This window comes from Zea mays, chromosome 4 (assembly GCF_902167145.1).
Source record: "Zea mays cultivar B73 chromosome 4, Zm-B73-REFERENCE-NAM-5.0, whole genome shotgun sequence".
Classification (NCBI taxonomy): Eukaryota; Viridiplantae; Streptophyta; class Magnoliopsida; order Poales; family Poaceae; genus Zea; species Zea mays.
This window is the reverse complement of record NC_050099.1, coordinates 7653801-7669463: the sequence shown is the minus strand read 5'-3', so window position 1 is coordinate 7669463 and position 15663 is coordinate 7653801. Positions and strand designations below refer to the sequence as shown.

Sequence of the window (15663 nt, the reverse complement as noted above, 5' to 3'; positions counted from 1 at the left end):
CACACCACGCGCACTTCTGTCATTAGTGTGCCATATGGCTTATGGCATTTCAAAATTCTCCTTGCTCTTCTGCAATGACATGCCAAATCTTCAAATGATATATATGAACCCAACAATGCACCTATGTGTTGTTGTCATTTTAAATGGAAGTAAATTCAATAGAGGGAGATAAAGAGATGGTCCACATCAAGTATTTCTAAATGATCTTGTCACTATCTCCTTTCCCTTTCCTGTTTTGTTAGGAATCTCCCATGACTACAAATCCATTGAGTTTTGTTTTGTTTCTTGGGAGGTGAAAAATGAAAATTACAAAGGCAACCAATTATGTTCTGTTTTATTCTACAAATTGAGTTAATTTATGTGTTGGTGTTGATCCAATGTTTTTCTAGGTCAATATTACTTATTTTGTAACGATAGGAAGGTGTAGAGTAACAAAAGCATCACATGTTCAGCCAAGGCTTCATTTTGCTCTTCTTTTGCTAGGCCAATTTTGCCTCTACCACATGTGCCCCTTACATCCTTGAATAATATGTGTATTTTTTGGGAGAGGTCCTAAAAGTACATATGGACTCCTAATTTCTCGTACAATATATTATCATTTGCTAATAATCAATATCACCTCGTGGAAACCTTCAATACAAATATAGTCATGCAAGTTCTATGTTGTAAACTTGTTTATAGTTTGACTAGTTGCTGGCAAAGTTTGTGAAATAGCACTTTGCCTAAAGGAAATTTGATTATCATTATGGGATCAAGGGAATCAATCTACTTAGGTCATGGAGGCACAAAGTAATTATATTGGTAATAAGGATTTAAATTTATGTATTTACTTTCTCGAGAATGTAAAACCTCCAAAATAGAATTGCCAAAGCATTATGTTTGTTTAAGGCAACGATGACTATCATCAATCTGAAATGGAAAGAACTCCCCTTTGTGGGAAAATTCCAATGAACTAAATATATATAACGTAATGAGTTCCATACGTGCACCCATGAGATCCAGGCCATATTTATCGACCTTTTGGGAAACAACCTCATCTATGTTTAATAAGTTGATAATGAGATGCATATGTGGTATTAGATAATAGTTTACCTTGTCATCCTATTCATCTTTTGATCTATTGTTACTACTCTTTAAGCACTCAATTTGAACCACAAGAGCACAATGTAGTTGTAGCTTTTTTGCATGAGTATTAGGGTTTCTATTGTATTCATTAGGATGGAACTAAGTAATTTACATTTTCTATTGGATACAAACATAACTTTCATGCAAATTAGGCATTGAATAATTAAATGTAAACCCAACAAAAGATAAATGTTATGCAAAAGGATAGAGTTAGCCTCATCATATTGATGTTATAACATATCCTATGATAACTGAAGCCTACCATCACCTAGTTATTGTTCTAGTCACAAAAGATCAATTGACAACAAGCATATCATTCATCGCATTTTAAACCACTAACCTCCAACCTACTTCCCAGTGTCCCTTCCATACATGAGTGTGCCTAGGCATGACCACAACGACCATGAGAACAGTCATGCCCAAAATAACCACCATGCTTAGCAAAATTGGCAGAAGCCCCGATGTTGAGGTGCAATTTAGATTGATGTTGAAGTTGCTAGGCCTCATAGGACAGTAGATGAGCATAAACATCATCGAGAGTGGGTGCCTCACTTTTGGTGATCATTGAGGTGGCAAACAAGTCATAATATGGACTAAGACTAGCCAAAAGGTAGGTGATCACCCCATCATCTTGAGGAGAAGTGTCAATAATAGCAAGGTCATAGGCATAACCTTTGATCTTACTGAAGTAAGCAGTGACGGCGAGGTCGACCCATATCTGCACTACACAAGTATGGGTGTGGCAAAAGAGATCAGGATGTTCTTCAAAATGTCCCATGTCTCTTTAAAGGTGGTCATAGCCACCATGTTCCATGTGACTTCCTCAGACATCAAAGATAGAAGACCTAAGGTGTACACAAATGTGTGACTTACTTATCCAAATTGAACACCAATAGCTCAAATCAAAAAACCAAAGTTTTGTGCATCAAAGTTTTTAGCCTAAATGTGTTTGAGGAACATGCACACCGATGTTGGTTTCTTGATCCATTGAATAAAGTAATCATGAGCATAGGTAGCAACGTAGGATATTGGTAGGAATGGATTCAAGACAATGGGAGCTTTAAAGCGGTATAATGGAAAGTGAAATGTATGCCTACTTCATCTCATGTTTATTGCATTGGTGCAAAGCCAATGTGGATGACAACGATCGAACCATAGTTGCATTGCAAAACGAATAGAATATTCCAAACATAATGGTAATAAAGATAAAGCATATTTATCTCCCCCTCAACAAAATCAAACTTTTATTTTCTTATGTAAAACAAACAAAAGAGAGACATCTCAAAACAAGACATTGCAAACCAGCACCTAACACAATTGCAATCATAGTATTGCAATAGTAAAGAAAATGTTCCTAGTGTTCAATATGATTAAAGGAAATATAAAACAAAATGCATAGTCTACGTGAATTATGTGTGGCTAAGTTTAGAAGTAAAGCTTTAAAATAAGGGTTATAGAGTGACAAATAAAAGATAAATTTATGTGAAATGAATAATGGTGTGTATAGGCACCTCACACTACTACAATGATCTTTTTATAGACGGCTCCAATTTATAATAGATGTGGATGACATAAAAACTACATATGACTTGGGTGGTGAGCATTGTAGTTGTTCATGTCGCCGTTGAGGTCATCACTAAGACCCAAAAAATATCGCAATTAATGGAGCAAGGTTTTGCCCTTTGAATCTTAAAAGGAATCATGTTTAAGAAGTAAGCTATGTCATCCACGATCTTTTCAAAGATTAGTTTTTGACTTCTTGCAAATTATGAGGTTTAGCGATAGCCAAAGAAAATAGACAATCTCCCCTAGTTAAAATAGACAATCTACCCCACTTAAAATAGACAATCTCCCCACCTAAAATAGCCAATCTCCCCCACTTAAAATAGCCAAAGAAAATGGACAATCTATCCCACTTAAAATAGACATTGATTGGTTTTATGCACATTATGAGCTTTAGCGATAGCCAAAGAAAATTACTATCAAAGTTGTGGCTAAGAAAAATTAGTTTGGTAACTAGTCCTTCAACCTGCGATGTACTGCTATGGGCAAGATAGCCAAAGAAAATTACTATCAAAGGTGTGGCTACAGAAAATTAGTTTGGTAACTAGTCCTTCAACCTGCGATGTACTGCTATGGGCAAGATAAGTGTGACGTCTATTTTCCTTAGCACAATTGTTGGACAAACAACTAGAATTGGTATTGGTTTTAAGTGAAGATCTCTAGGGTTACTTTGAAGGATTCAAGGAGGTGGGAAGTCCTTAGGTTCATCCTAGCATATAAGATGGAGAAGATGGCTCCATGGACTTATGTGAGTTCTGCAAGATGCCTTGTGGTACGCAATTCATTATAGTAGAGTCAAGGACTAGGTTGAAGCATTTCTAGCAGTTAAAGCTAGTCTGGCCCTTTGATAGGTTCATCAGAAAAGACATGACATTTGAGAGGATATGTCTGCATGTATTCAGAGAAGAGGAAAAATAGATTTTGTTATCTTTGCACATGTTGAAGGCATGCGAAAATCTTGGGATGTCTCTGAGAAAGAGTACACCACCTGAGGATCTATGGTCAGCAGCATGCCTTAGTTGATCTAGGTGTATGAAGATCTTAAGGTAAAATACAATCCCTAAGAGGTCTTCAAGAAACTTTCAAATTCTCTCACCAAGAAGGTCAATGAAGGGAAGGCTACTACGTCTAAGGTTAACACTAGTAAAACAGATGCAAGAAAAAGGAAGTATATGACTCATGGTCCCTTGGTTAAGAGGGCTAAGGCCTTCAAGGGATGATGTGGAGGACGTTGATATGGTTGTTGAGGCTAATTCTACCAAGGTGAGGGGAAAGCCACTCAGAGCGCACTGCTGCTAAGATTGCAGGGTCATCTTCTATGGTTGAAAGTGTTGCGCAATTGATGACCAATTTGCCACTAATGTTTGATGAAGCAATATGTAGTTTAGTATGCTAGAAGATGGTGGTGGTGGTGGTGGTGTTGCTGCTGTTGAGCAATTTGTTGGCTCAAAGACTACCATGTAATAGAATGATCTTGAGGTTGACAGTGATAGTCAATCCATGAAGGTTGTCCTTCTAGAGGTGGACCTTTGGGGTGGAGAGGTGGAGAAAAGCTCATCCAAGCAAGGTAGTGGATCATTAGCTCTACATGTGGTTCTAGCATTTTTTTAGTGGGGAAGTGTGATTCAGTCACATGGTCTAGCCATGGCTTAAATGATGGAAGCGTGGATGCTAGTGTTGTTAGATCCCAAGTGGACAAGGTGGAGAAGTCGAAGACTCCAGGATGTGACCTTCACATTGAGGTCCCTATAGGTCCTCAAGGTATAATAGTGTTTCTACTACTCCCATGGACGAAGGCATCCTTGCTTATTTTGGCTGGTTAGTTTGGTGATTGATAGATGTATTGTGTTACCTTTCTTTTTTGGCAGGCACCATGAAGGTTATTGGAGGTGACATTGAGAAAGAATTTGATCGACTATTTGAATTGGTCGAAGGTTGTTATCCCCTATGAGCTTGCTAGGTTGATTTTTTTTCTCATTTCTTGAACTTGTTGCCTTTTATAGAGGTGTTCAATGATCACTTGGAATGGTTGGACATTACCTAGATGGTATGGTTGGATCTTTAGCAATCATATCAAGTTGATTAGCTCTTCAAAGTTGGTACAATTGTTATTTCTTGTGGAAATCATTTTAGATTTGTTCTGTCTATTGTAGAGTTATAACATTACGGAATCAGCAGACATGAAGGTCCTAGTCACATGTGCTCTTTGGGAGAGATCAATGAGTACCCTTAGGGGTTAGGTCAAGAGTCTTATGTTGAAAAGGAGAATCTTTTGAAGGAGGTGGAAGTACACCAACCCTATTAGCATCCCTCCTAAATGGTCTGTTAGTGCTTACTGGATGGTTTAGCTTTCATGAGATAGTGGGGATGATGTGGATGGCTTACATGTTAAGGTTGACTTGTGGTGGGTATTAGGTCTGTGAGAGATATAAATTAAGTGGAGATTATGTGGATAACTTGCATTAAGAAGTTGGACGATAGTGGGATGACATAACTATTAGTGGAAATGATGTTGAAAGTTAGTGGTAGATGATGTGGATGGCTTACATGTGAGATAGATATGTAGTGGGTTTTAGCTTTATAAGAGATATAGATAAAGATAGCTTCCCACAAAAACTTAAGACTTTATTTTAATGCCTTTCTGATGTATGCATCTATAAGGATTATTTGAGGCATTTTAAGTAGCCTTGCTGACCATATAACAACCATAAATGCACCAACCCTAGTGATACCCCTTATGAACCATTTGTTGTATATTTTTTTGGGAAAACATACAATCCTAGATGGTCTAGTAGTGATACAACATGGTCTAGCTTTCATGAGCTAGTGCAGGTGATGTGGATGGCCTACATGTTGAAATAGACTTGTAGTGGGATGTTAGCTTTGTATGAAATGTAAAATAATGGAAGGTTATGTGGATAGCTTGCATTAATATGTTGGAAGTTAGTGAAGTGACATGACTATTATTGGAGATGATGTCGAAAATTTGTGGTCGATGATGTGGACAGCCTACATGTTGAGATAGACTTGTAGTGCATATTAGCTTTATAAGAGAGATGGATATAGATATATTCTCATAAAAAATATAACACTTTATTTTTTAAGCCGTAATAATTTATGCACCTATAAGGATTACTTGAGGCGTTCGAAGTAGCCTTGCTGGCCTTACAACAACCCTAAGTGCACCAACCCTAATGGTATCCCTAAACCAGTGATTATAGATTTTTTTTAAAAAATCTCAAGATGTTAGATTGTCTAGTAGTGCATATAAGATGGTCCAGCTTTCATGTGCTAGTGGAGGATGATGTATATGGCCTGCATGTTGAGATAGACTTATAGTGTGCATTAGCTTTATAAGATATATAAATTATAAGTGGAGATGATGTGGATAGCTTGCATTAAGATGTTGGAAGTTAGTGGGGTAGCATAACTATTAGTGGAGATGATGTTGAAGTTAGTGGGGTAATGAGGATGGCATGCATATTAAGATAGACTTATATTGGGTTTTAGCTTTATAAGAGAGATAGATATAGATAGCTTCCCACAGAAAATGTAAGACTTTATTTTTGTGCCCTTCCAATTTATGCATCTATAATGATTATTTGACGCATTCTAAATAACCATGTTGACCCTAAAACAACCGTAAGTGCACCAACCCTTATAATATCCCTTCTGAACCAATGATTATAGGTTTTATGGCAAATGCTAGGATGTTGGATGGTCCAGCTTTCATGAGCTCATTGCAACCTTATTGATCTACAATCCAAAAATGTAGCACTTTGGTGTGTTTTATGTTTTGTGTCACCAATATTATTCATGGCACTATAATATAACCTCATCCACAAGTCGTCATGTACAAGCATCAACTCTATGTTACCTACTAATGCATTAGTGATGTGCACCTCATAGCACATAAGTTTTATTGACTATAATTTATTGTTGTGCAATAGTTAGTTAACTTCAGAGTGAAATCTAGTTCCCCCATTCATTTGTCCTATCTACAGGACCATGGAATTAAAAATGAAAAAGGGGAAAGTATAAAAGTCAAAAGAAGTTCAAGTTATCTTCTGGAACACACTTGACTTGTAAACTCTTCCAGATATAGTGAATTATGTTTCACACACTAAGGATTTTTAACCTTTCGTGTTAGTTTTAAGTATCCATGCATCATATTTTTAAATGTCATGTCTTTTCCATGTTTTGATCAAATGACAAACAATAGAGAATGGCCATCGAACAATCAATACTTTTAATAGGAGATTATACAATAACTCATTTTCACTTAGTAGTAAAACATAAAACGGACCAACATGATGCCACAATGTAATGCAAAGACAGATAGCTTGAGATGGCAACATGTACAAGAAATTAATATATATAACTAAGGTAGTTGTTGTTATGAGGTGAATTCACAATAAATCTCTACATCTCTTTGTTGTGTAGCTCCCGTAGATCCAACATCTGCATGATCCACGCCATCATATTTATAAAATTTGAGTGTAGCAGCTACTATCAGAGACAGAGTAGATAGTTCTCTTTTTCCTAGGTTTTGTTTTCCGCAAAAACTAGAATATGGTAGATCAAGTGGCATAACTTGTTACATGGATCAAAAGTTTGAAAGACTAATTTGATGCAAAGAATAGACCACTAAATGTTGACCTTGTTCATTGTTGCTTCCGTCTTGCTAGTAAGTATGGTCTTATTTTGTGACATGTACTCCCTAACTTCTTTGAAACCAATGTGTCCATTTTGTTGATCCGTCTAGTAGTGATACAACAAGGTTAGCTTTCATGAGCTAGTGGAGGATGATGTGGATGGCCTACATGTTGAGATAGACTTGTAGTGGGATATCAGCTTTGTATGAAATATAAATTAAGTGGAGATTACATGGATAGCTTGCACTAAGATGTTGGAAGTTAGTTGGTTGACATAAATATTAATGGAGATGATGTTGAAAATTAGTGGTGGATGATGTGGATAGTCTACATGTTGAGATAGACTAGTAGTGGGTATTAGCTTTATAAGATATATATATATATATAGCTTCTCATAGAAAACTTAAGACATCATTTTTATGTAATAATGATTTATATGCCTATAAGTACTGTTTGATGTGTTCTAAGTAGCCTTGCATAAACCCTAACAGGATCCCTCCTGAATTGGTGATTGTAGGTTTTTTCGCAAATCCCATGATGTTAGGTGGTCCAACTTTCATGTGCTAGTGGAGGATGGTGTGGATGGCCCACATGTTGATATAGATTTATAGTGGGCATTAGCTTCATAAGATATATAAATTAAGTGGGGATGACATGGATAATTTGCATTAAGATTTTGGAAGTTAGTGGAGTAACATAACTATTAGTGGAGATGATGTGGAAAGTTAGTGGGGTGATGTAGATGGTCTACATATTGCGATAGACATTCAATGGGTATTAGCTTTATACGAAATATAGATGGAGATAGCTTCCCACATAAAATATAAGACTTTATTTATATGCCCATCTATAGACGTTTAATGGGTAATAGCTTTATACGAAATATAGATGGAGGTAGCTTCCCACATAAAATATAAGACTTTATTTTTGTGCCCTTCTGATTTATGCATCTATAATGATTATTTGATGTGCTCTAAATAGCCCTAGTGACCCTACAACAACCCTAAGTCCACCAACCCTTACAGTATCCCTCCTGAACCAATCATTATAGGTTTTTCAAATGTTAGGATGTTGGATGGTCTAGTAGTGCATATGAGATGGTCCAGCTTTCATGAGCTCGTTGCAACCTTATCGGTCTAATCCACGCATTCTAGCATTTTGGTGTGTGCCATGTTTTGTGCCACCAATATTATTGGCACTATAATCATATCCTCATCAACAAGTCTAACACGTACAAGCAACAACTCTATACTACCTACTAATGCATTAGGCTGACTCCAACAAATTACCTATTAGGGCACTAAACCCATTAAAGATATCTAAATGGCATCATAGCATCTCCAATAGGTTACCTATACCTGATACTCATTTTAGATGTGATGTGGGATAGTACCTCTATATGGATGATCATCTTTTCAAACGTGTATCTGGATACCATGTTGGACATGAAAACATTTGGGTCTCGTCCTTCTGGTGACTGTATAACCCAAACGTGTACTTGGATTCCCATTTTTACATATCCTTGTTGGAGTTAGCCTTAGTGATGTGAAACTGATAGCACACAAGTTTTGTTGACTATAATTTATTGTTATGGAATAGTTAATTAACTTTAGAGTGAACTCCAGTTGTTCCATTCATTTAATTTGTGCTATATATGGAACCATGGAATTAAAAGAGAATGCAAAACGGGGAAGTACAAAAGTCAAAAGAAGGTCAAGTTATCTTCTCAAACACTCTTGAATTGTAAACTATTTCGAAATAGTGAATTATGTTTCACACACCGAGGATTTTTAACCTTTCACGTTAGTTTTATGTATCCATGTATCATCTTAACATGTCAACGCTATCTACAAAAATGAAATGCAAACTACGTAACATAACACAGCAAGGACTGTTTCAGCACTAGGGATGAAAATGAATGGGGTTAGTTGGGATAATTCCTATTCCATTTTCATTGTCACATTTTATTTTAGAAACGGGGTCGAAAACGGACTAGCGGTATAGCGAAAAAGAACCAAAACGAACAGAATAAATAGATAACGGATTGAAATCAGACATAAAAAGCAAAAACATTGACGCATAGAGTATAAAAATAAAGTAGTATTGCAATTGATTGATACATCTCATCTAGACATATAAAAGCAATATATTATAATATACATATGGGTACGAAAGAAAATAATTAATTATGGATTAGTTTGTTGTGATGTGACATAGTTGTCTATGGTTTGTTCATTATATTGTCTAAAATAGGATATTATATGTGAATAAAAGCGGGATATCATGACTAAAAACGGGAAAAGTGAAAACAGTCAGAAAACACCCATATTGTTTCCATCCAATTTCCACATTTATGAAGAATAAAAATCGAAAACGATCGGAATTCCCATAAATACGAATTGTAACGGGTCAATGTACAAATTGGAGCAGAGCGAAATGGGATCGCTTAGTTAAACAAATCGCTTCCAGGTTACGTCCTACACGCCACCCTTTCCTTCAGCTGGACTGTTGTAGCGCGGGCGGTGATGCCCCCTGCCAGTGATGTGGAGGACATGGTTCGAGGATTTTTCTACTAAGTGATCAAAGACTAGCAATATTCTTATTCTGAGCGTAGGACTTGTTGACATCGTTACTTGAAGTTGTTGAATAATGGGAAATTAGCTCATTTTCTGACTCAAACACCGGGAATCTCCAAGTAGATTTAAGTTTCCATACTACAGCCCTTGATATAAGGAGGTTGTCATAGTTTTTTTTTTCTGCCATATCTTATCTTATCTTAAGGAATCCTATTTTGTTCGGCATGATAACTTTTTTCCTTAGTTTAAGGAGAAAAGGGGCACACAGTTTTCTTTGGTGGCCGCAACTTTTACTGGCTGTTAGTTTTCAGTTTCTCCCTTTACTCTCCTTGAATCACGCGCCTTTGTCTTGCGAGGCGTTGTTGCTTCTGTTGCTGTTTTGATTCCTTCGCTTTTGGTTATTATTAATCTTGTTTTTATTTTATCAATTTGAGCTAATCTTAATAGGGAAAACATGCACCACGAGGAATCGGGATCGGGGCCCATTATCGTCCCTAAGCCTGAGTCCAGGCAGAGCAGCCGAGGAGGCGGCCCAGCCCGGACAGGCCCAAGACGTAGCGGTGCAGGTCGCTCCGCGCGCGCGAGCCAGGAGCGGCGCGGCGCTGCAGGCCCAGAGACCAGGCGACGGAGTGGCGCGGCCCACCGGCTGGAAGCTGACCATTTTATTCCGTTGGTGGATCATCAGATCATCACATTATTACATTACAGTGTATTATAAAGTTAAGAAGAAAAATACAATAATACTATTATATATTAGGTGATAAACCGGGTGGATGTGGATGGATGTGGATGGGAAGCTTAATTATTAGCTGCTGCTGATGTAGTGGTTCATCTTGTCGTAGTACCTATCCCAGATCATGAGGCCACCGTAGTTGGGCGCCTTCTGGGCGAACTGCAGCACGTTGTAGTAGAGGTCCTTCTGGAACATGTACGCGTCCTTGTCCGCCTCGGGCGACGCCACGACGCCGACGAACACGCGGCTGGCCGGGTACGCCGCGGCCCACTTCTCCCACGCCTCCCGGTCGGACCAGGTGCACTTGAGGTCGCCGTACAGGCGGACGTGGACGCGGGAGACGAGCCCCGTGGCGAGCGCCGCCTGCGCGCGCGGGTCCGGGTACGCGCACCGCACCGTGGCCGTCAGCGTCACCCCGAGCCTGCCGCGGTAGCTCCTGTTGTAGGCGTAGAGGCGCCTGGCCAGCTCGTCGTAGTGGCCGTCGACGCCGCCCTGGTCGATGTACAGGTCGACGCCGTCCAGCGCCGCGTCGCCGAACGGGCGGCGCAGCCCCGCGCGCGAGCCGCCCAGGTAGGCGTCCCACAGGTACGCGGCGAGGTCCGCCGCCGCCCGCGCGGACGGGAGGGAGTAGCCGGCGCCGGCGCCGGTGTTGGTGTTGGGCGGCCCGCCGATGGAGAGGAGCACGAGGATGCCCTTGGCCTGGCAGTGCTTGACGTCGGCGCCGACGCCCGCGAGCGGGTGGCCCGAGAGGTCGAGCGAGTAGTAGGCGGCGCCGTGGCCGAAGCCGCGGAGGAAGGAGATGATGACGGTGGTGTAGGTGCCCGTGTCGCAGGCCTCGCGCAGCGTGCCCTCGTCCTTGTTCCGGCCCCAGAAGACGGCCACGTCGCCCGGGCCGGTGGCGGCCAGCGACAGCGAGCCGGATGCCGCCAGCAGGGAGAGGAGGAGGATGCCGCACGGACGCCGCCGCGTGAACGCCATTGCTATGTGCTGGAGTGTGGGTTGATGGGTGAAGACTGCGGGCGCGGAGCACGTGTATTTATGCATGGATCGGAGTAGCTAAGGTGACGAGGGCCATGATGATTATTGGTAGTAGCAGACACATGTGTTCTTCGTTGACGATATTATATTATCCATACATAGAAAAAGGGTTTGCAGAAGCATCTCGTCAGTGAGACTGAGAGAGTGGGGGACAGCACCGCAGCAGATGAGCATGCACATGCTGACCCATGTGTCGGTGATCGACGACGACGCTGACCGCGCCAGAAAGCCGGCGAGGTTTGACCACTGCTGGCTGCTGCAAAACAGCCTGGCACATAGCCATTTCCCGACTATTCTGTGTGTGGAGTAGAGATGGTAATGGGATCTGATCTTTTATTCTTCGTAGGAAATTTTTTCATTAAGGGCTTGTTTGGAAGCAAGTGAAATGAAAGGTATTGATAGGACTATAATCCCTTGCTATCTAAAATTGAATAGTGGAGGATTATAGGTCCTTCAATCCACTTCATTACCTTTACTCCCAAACAAGCTCTAAAGGGTGAGGATAGTGAAGTTTCTTCTCTAATTTCCCCGCCGGTTAAACGGGATGGAGATGGGAAACATTCTCTATACCTATTCCCCGTAGTGACTCGTTAAATTTACATGTAACGATGTTTTAATATAATAGTTTATAAAATAAATAATTATCTTGTCAGGAGATCGTTCGTTGTATAAATATATTCATTTTAGTGTATATATAACATTTTTTATATCTAACAATGCGTATAATTGATAATGTTTTACATTAATAACAAATGAAATATGATCAATTATATATATCACTTGTTCGGTTAGGAGTGGATTGAAGGGAAATGGATGGTATTAAATCCTCTTTTAATCTCCCTCAATCCACCTCTCAATTAGGAGGGGATTTAATTTCATCTAATCCCTCTCAATTTACCTTTAACCGAACAAACCTTTAGTAGGGTGTCTTTAAGGCTAGTTTGGAAACTCAAATTCACTTCGAAATTGAAGAGGATTGGACAGGAAATTAGTTCATTTATACCTCAATCCTCTCTAATCCCGAAGGGAATTTAAGGTTTCAAAGTAGCCTTTAGTGGAGTGTCTACAATGTTGGGTCTACGAGGATCCATGCATGGCCGATTAGGGGCTTGTTCGGTTAGGGGTGGATTGAGAGGGATTGAAGGGGATTCAATCCCCTTCTATACAAATTTAAATAGGAGGGGATTTAATCCCCTCCAATCCCCCTTAAACCCCTCCAAACCGAACAAGCCCTAGATGGGTGGTGCCATGGGGTCCACAGACATGCCAATTATGGGTATTTCACTCAATATCCTACCCTCGTTGAATAGTATAGCATGGAGAAGGTCGATGATGTCCGATAGGTTAGATGGAAAGTGAGGATTGTGTTATGATGAATGGAATATGACGATAATAAAATTAGGAGCAAACGACCATTAATTGTTCGAAGTAGTAACGACCCTCTGTATTTATAGGCCACACCTATAGTCAAGAGAAAAATACACTTGCCCCAAAACAAGGGGGTCTTCACACATATTTATAGGTATACTACGAAGACATAATTGATAAAGAGTCTAATGATACTTATCCATATCATAAATATTATTATTTTATTATATAAATTTGATTAAAGTTAATATATTTTAATCGTCGAAGAAAAGGTTGAAACCACTTATTCGTTAGGGTCGAGGGAGTGAGAGCACCTAGAGGGGGGTGAATAGGTGATCCTGTGAAACTTGAAAACTTAAGTCACAAAACTTGGTTAATCGTTAGCACAATAATTGTCAAGTGGCTAGAGAGGAGTCAAAACACAATAACCACAAGAAATCAATCACAGAGATGGCACGGTGGTTATCCCGTGGTTCGGCCAAGACCAACGCTTGCCTACTCCACGTTGTGGCGTCCCAACGGACGAGGGTTGCAATCAACCCCTCTCAAGCGGTCCAAAGACCCACTTGAATACCACGGTGTTTTGCTTGCTTTTTCTCAATCCCGTTTGCGAGGAATCTCCACAACTTGGAGCCTCTCGCCCTTACACTTGAAATTCACAAAGAAGCACGGAGCAAGGGAGGGATTAGCAACGCACTCAAGACAAGAAATCACAGCAACGCCACGCACACAAATCGCAATGAGAGCTCACAACACAACTCAATGAGTTCACCACTCAACTAGAGCTCTAATTGCTTATCACAAAGAATCAAAGGCGCGGAATCGATGTCTTGGTGCTTAGGAATGTTGTAGGAATGTTTGGTGTTCTCCTCCATGCGCCTAGGGGTCCCTTTTATAGCCCCAAGGCAGCTAGGAGCCGTTGAGAGCAATCATGGAAGGCTGATCTTGCCTTCTGTCGTCTGGCGCACCGGACAGTCCGGTGCACAACGGACACTGTCCAGTGCCAGATTTCTTTCCTTAACTGGCGCAGCCGACCGTTGGCAGCCAGAGAGCCATTGGCGCACCGGACATGTCCGGTGCACACCGGACAGTCCGGTGCCCCCTTCTAGCCGTTGCCTTGGCCACATGTCCCGCGCAGATCGCGCGGCCGACCGTTGGCTCACCGGACAGTCTGGTGCACACCGGACAGTCCGTTGAATTATAGTCGTACGTCGCCGGTGAATTCCCGAGAGCGGACACTTTGCTCGAGCCAGCCTGGCGCACCGGACACTGTCCGGTGCACCACCGGACAGTCCGGTGCTCCCAGACTGAGCAGACTTGGCTGAACAAAGCCATCTCATTTCCAATTTGATTCTTCCTGTTTCCAGCACTTAGACACAACACATTAGTCTCTAAAACAATGTACTAAGTCTGAGAAACATACCTTTATCCTTGGTTTGTACTTTGTCCACCATTTTACATCCAAACACTTGTGTTAGACACTAAATCACCAAAATACTTAGAAATGGCCCAAGGGCACATTTCCCTTTCAATCTCCCCCTTTTTGGTGATTTATGCCAACACAATATAAAGCAAGTAGAACAAATACAAAATCGATTCAAATAAGAACTCAAATTGTTTTGACATATATGAATCACTCTATGCCACCACTTGGTTTGTTTTTGCAAATCAAACTCAAATTCCTATCTCTAAGTCAAATCCACTTGTAGAGACATAAAGAGAGGTTTTCCAAAGAAATTTGATCAAGGATTTCAAAAACTCCCCCTTTTTCCCATAATCAACACTTCTCCCCACAAGAGGCCAACTTTTGACATAAGAGACAGTAAAAGAGTTTTGACACCCAAAAGCTCTAATCTACTATTTTCAAAATTTCTCAAGTGGTAGCTGATCCATCTATTGCTTTGGCCTTTATTTTCTCCCCCTTTGGCATCAAGCACCAAAACGGGATCAATCTTGGCCCTTTACCCCCATTGCCTCACCAAAATCTTCAAATAAGAGTACAAAGGCAATAAGAGTATAAAGATGAACTTGGAAAAGTTACTCTTTTCATCGGAGTGCAGTGGAAGTCTTTCATGGTCCAAGTCCACCTTTTCCCTTTCAAATCTCCTTCGAGACTAAATCATCAAACTCAAGCACATGGTTAGTCTCAAAGGGTCAAGTTGTAACACATCTTCCCCTGAAAATGTGCATCCTTTGCAACGGACTTGTGAGGTCCAGGGAGTGTTTGTACAACTTGAGCACCATAATAAGCAACAAAATGCAGAATGAACATGATCAAAGGCATAAACACATGTATGCTACAATTCAATCCAAGTTCCGCGAATCTAGGACATTTAGCTCACTACGCAGCCTGCAAAAGGTCTTTTCATCTAAAGGCTTAGTGAAGATATCGGCTAGCTGGTTCTCGGTGCTAACATGAAACACTTCGATATCTCCCTTTTGCTGGTGGTCTCTCAAAAAGTGATGCCGGATGTCAATGTGCTTTGTGCGGCTGTGCTCAACAGGATTTTCTGCTATGCGGATGGCACTCTCATTATCACATAGGAGTGGAACTTTGCTCAGATTGTAGCCAAAGTCCCTGAGGGTTTGCCTCATCCAAAGTAGT

At 40.6% G+C, this 15663-nt stretch overlaps 1 protein-coding gene and 1 non-coding gene across 2 annotated transcripts; both read right to left on the bottom strand.

Annotated features, from left to right (window-relative positions):
• Nucleotides 1-1625: 1625 nt before the first annotated feature.
• On the bottom strand, nucleotides 1626-1765 carry LOC111591426 (small nucleolar RNA Z247). The gene has a single exon (XR_004858060.1). It is a non-coding gene; the product is annotated as a small nucleolar RNA Z247 (small nucleolar RNA).
• Nucleotides 1766-10550: 8785 nt separating this feature from the next.
• Nucleotides 10551-11660, bottom strand: LOC100272870 (Acidic endochitinase). The gene has a single exon (NM_001147323.2). The coding sequence runs from the start codon at nucleotides 11628-11630 to the stop codon at nucleotides 10725-10727; it is 906 nt and encodes a 301-aa protein (NP_001140795.1). The 5' UTR covers nucleotides 11631-11660; the 3' UTR covers nucleotides 10551-10724.
• Between the last annotated feature and the right edge of the window lie 4003 nt (nucleotides 11661-15663).

Bases quoted from the DNA above. Each gene is read 5' to 3' on its own strand.
- LOC100272870 (NM_001147323.2), bottom strand. From the start codon at position 11,630: ATGGCGTTCACGCGGCGGCGTCCGTGCGGCATCCTCCTCCTCTCCCTG.